Source organism: Anguilla anguilla, chromosome 6 (genome assembly GCF_013347855.1).
Source record: "Anguilla anguilla isolate fAngAng1 chromosome 6, fAngAng1.pri, whole genome shotgun sequence".
NCBI lineage: Eukaryota > Metazoa > Chordata > Actinopteri > Anguilliformes > Anguillidae > Anguilla > Anguilla anguilla.
In genome coordinates this window covers 2,679,422-2,682,612 of record NC_049206.1, presented here as the reverse complement: position 1 = coordinate 2,682,612, position 3,191 = coordinate 2,679,422, and the positions used below count along the sequence as shown (strand labels likewise).

The 3,191-nt window shown below is 39.3% G+C and overlaps 1 protein-coding gene across 1 annotated transcript; it reads right to left on the bottom strand.

Moving 5' to 3' along the window:
• Positions 1-470: 470 nt before the first annotated feature.
• On the bottom strand, positions 471-2,727 carry LOC118229543 (GTPase IMAP family member 4-like). Its single transcript, XM_035421577.1, has 3 exons — positions 2,697-2,727; positions 1,043-1,761; positions 471-491 (listed from the first exon to the last, which is right to left on the bottom strand). The coding sequence occupies exons 1-3, from the start codon at positions 2,701-2,703 to the stop codon at positions 471-473; spliced, it is 747 nt and encodes a 248-aa protein (XP_035277468.1). The 5' UTR covers positions 2,704-2,727.
• Positions 2,728-3,191: the final 464 nt, after the last annotated feature.

Genomic DNA, 3,191 nt, shown 5'->3' with positions numbered 1-3,191 from the left:
ACTGCTGCATTTTCAACACTGTGATTTAAAGGCTTCAGTACAGTACCTCGATGCACAGCTTTGTATGTATTTTTTCTTCCCGAAAGTTGACCAAAGATCTTTGGAAGATTACATGGAAAGTAGAAAGGGGGTATGAAAGGGATAATGAACCAACAGTAATTTCTTGTGCACAATAAAACATGTTTTATTTAATTTCCCAACACATTAAGAGATACATTTATTACATAGTTCAATAAATGTGTAAACAAGCCCCACTCGGAGGAAATATCAAAATAGCTGGAGTATTTTACTGTACCATTATATATTTTGTATCAGAAGAATAGAGGTGATGGCTAGGGCCTTCACCACTCTGCAGAAACAAGACAGAAACTAACAGATCGATTACTAATAAATCATTACAAAACAGTCACAGCATTCTACAGAATATCCAAAGATCACAATACAGACAACTTTATGATTTTAATCACCACTTACATGATGTCCTTGTTACTCTTTTAGTTCAGCAAAAGAAAACTGACTTTTAGAGAATCAAATACAATTAGACCATATCAAGGAGCACAATCGTGTGAAAGATTACACGCATACAGTTCATTTTGTTGTTTGAACAGAGACGCATTTTTTAAATCTTTAGTTGAGAACAAATGTTGATTGAATCCTGGCCATTTTCTGTAATGAACAGCACTGCAACATTGGAAATGAGAATTGTTCAAATTTATGTACACTTTTTTTCCCATGTAGCATTGGCTATTTTGTTTCCAATGTATTTTGCTGTAGCTCCTGCTCTGTCTTTAACAGCAGCTGCCGCTCTCTTGGCGGGTTCACTCATGGTCTCCGCTTCCATCCCAGCTACATCTACCGCTTCCACCCCTACCTGTGATGCTGTTACAGCCTGTACTGTGGTTTCTACTGCTGCTTGGGTCAGCATGTTGATTGCTGCAGTGAGAGGTTGTCCAATTGTTTGTGCTATAAGTTGCACAAAATGAGCTCCATATCCTACAAGACCCGGCAATGCACTGTACAGAGGCCATACTGATACCCTTACTAGCAGGTTTAAGAACCGTCGCCATATTCTCTGTTTGGCCTCTTCTCTGGTTTTTCCCTTTGCCATTTCCTCTTCTATGGCTTGTTCCACAGCTTGGAGCATCTCGTTGGTGTAGTGCTTTCTTCCGTTCTGTTCCACCATCTGATCAATCGTGTTCAGCAGCTTTTTGATTTGAGCGGCGTTGCTTCTGACGTCATGGCCAGCAGCGGGATTCTTCCAGTATTTGTTATCGATGACATGAAACCGGTTTCCACACTTTTGGACAAGATCTTTCAAGTGGTCATTTTCATCCACTAACTCGCGGATGGTCATGTCGTCGTCAAGCTGGTCTCCGTAGGTAAACAGGACAACAGCGTACTTCAGGGCCTCCTCCCCAAACATTTTCAGAATGTCATCCACCGCTTTATTCTTCTCCTCTGTATGCCTCCTCACAGACAGCACTATGACAAAGGCATGAGGTCCAGGAGCACACTCTGTGATGCACTTGGCTATTTCAGGTTTTAGTTCTTCATCTGAGCACTCAGTACAAAAATACCCTGGTGTGTCAATCACTGTGATTTTCCTCCCATCAACAGTCGCTTTTTCAGCCTCACATCTGAATGTTTCAGACTTTGCAGGATGTGAAGCCTTGAACACATTCTTTCCCAGAATGGTGTTGCCTGTGCTGCTCTTCCCAGCTCCTGTCTGACCCAACAGGACAATCCTCAGATCAGCTGACCCTGTAGACAAAGGAGAGTATTTAAATAATTATAAAATACACAGTGCAGGTGGCTGACGTGTATGGTACTGCCCAATTTAAACAAGGTTTTCACACTGACAGAAAACCCCCAAAATTTCTGAAACCAGAACTACACCGTTGTGCTACATGGCTCACAACCATCTTTAGATAATCTTTGTGTCTTTGACTTTCATTTGCAAATATGTGCATTGTTATTGTGACAAAGCAGGGCACTACTTTGTCATGCTGAATTATTTACAGCCATCGGAGAGAAAGAGTATCTTTTAAAAAAGGCATTTATTCAAAAGTTTTACAACAAGGAACTTGCATGTTTTCCCCAGAAGAGACCTAGACCATACAAAATGGCCCCCTCCTGCTCATCACACACCTGTGTTAAAGACATGTTAATCATAATCACCAGCAGGTGTGCCACTAGCCTTAATCAGTCACACATTTACACCAGCAGCAGTTTAAGTTAGACTGAAGTAATGTGTTAATTGCTGAATTAATCATTGTTCTCCCAAATCATCTGAAACAACCATTTACGAAAGAGTTATTAATTAATCCTCTTCAGATACAGATGGGCTTCAAAATCCATTATCAGTTATCAAAAGCATTATACAAATAGCTAAAAATGCAATAAATTGGTAATGAACACGAAGACCTCACGTTAAATATTTTGAACATAATGAAACCTGGAAATCTGTAGCAGTCATTATTTAATTTGTCTGATAATCCAGGCACTCTCAGTGCCAACTTGATTGAACTTGATTATAACAGATATTTCTATATAACATTAAACATTTTAAATACATTTCTAGTGAATAGGCTTTCATCTTCACAGTTATATTATCTGAACTCTAATAACTGTCTAGAAATCAATTTTCCACTAAAAAACAAAGCAAAGGTTGTCAAAATTGCTGCTGTATTACTTACCTGGCATTATACTTTCCCGGCGTTGTCTTGAGAGTTGAAGAACTTGAAAATAAAAAGTTCTGTTCAGATCTTCTGTTCAAGCATTAATGTCAAGAGTGGCTCTTTGATGAAATAATTTGACTTCTTAGCTATTCACATGACAAGGAAGTAAATTCCAGCATATCTGCTTACCTTGGCCTTTATGGTAAATCATGTGTTTAGCAGGAACATGACACTACCTGTGATAGATATGCAGATTAGAGGAAGGGAAAGAGGAGGAGTGAAGAACTTTTGTTGGAAAGAAATGTCAATAATGCTGAAACATTATGTTGCCTTGTTTATAAGGCATCAGTTTGCAGTTTTTGGGCAATGCGACTTTAGCCATTAGAAGAGTGGCAGATTTCAGAGCCTCCTTCCCAAACATTTTCAGAAGCTCTTCCAACACTTTATTCTCCTCCACTGTTTGAGTCCTCACTGGCAATGCTATAACTTAAAGCTTGATCCGGACATTGAAGC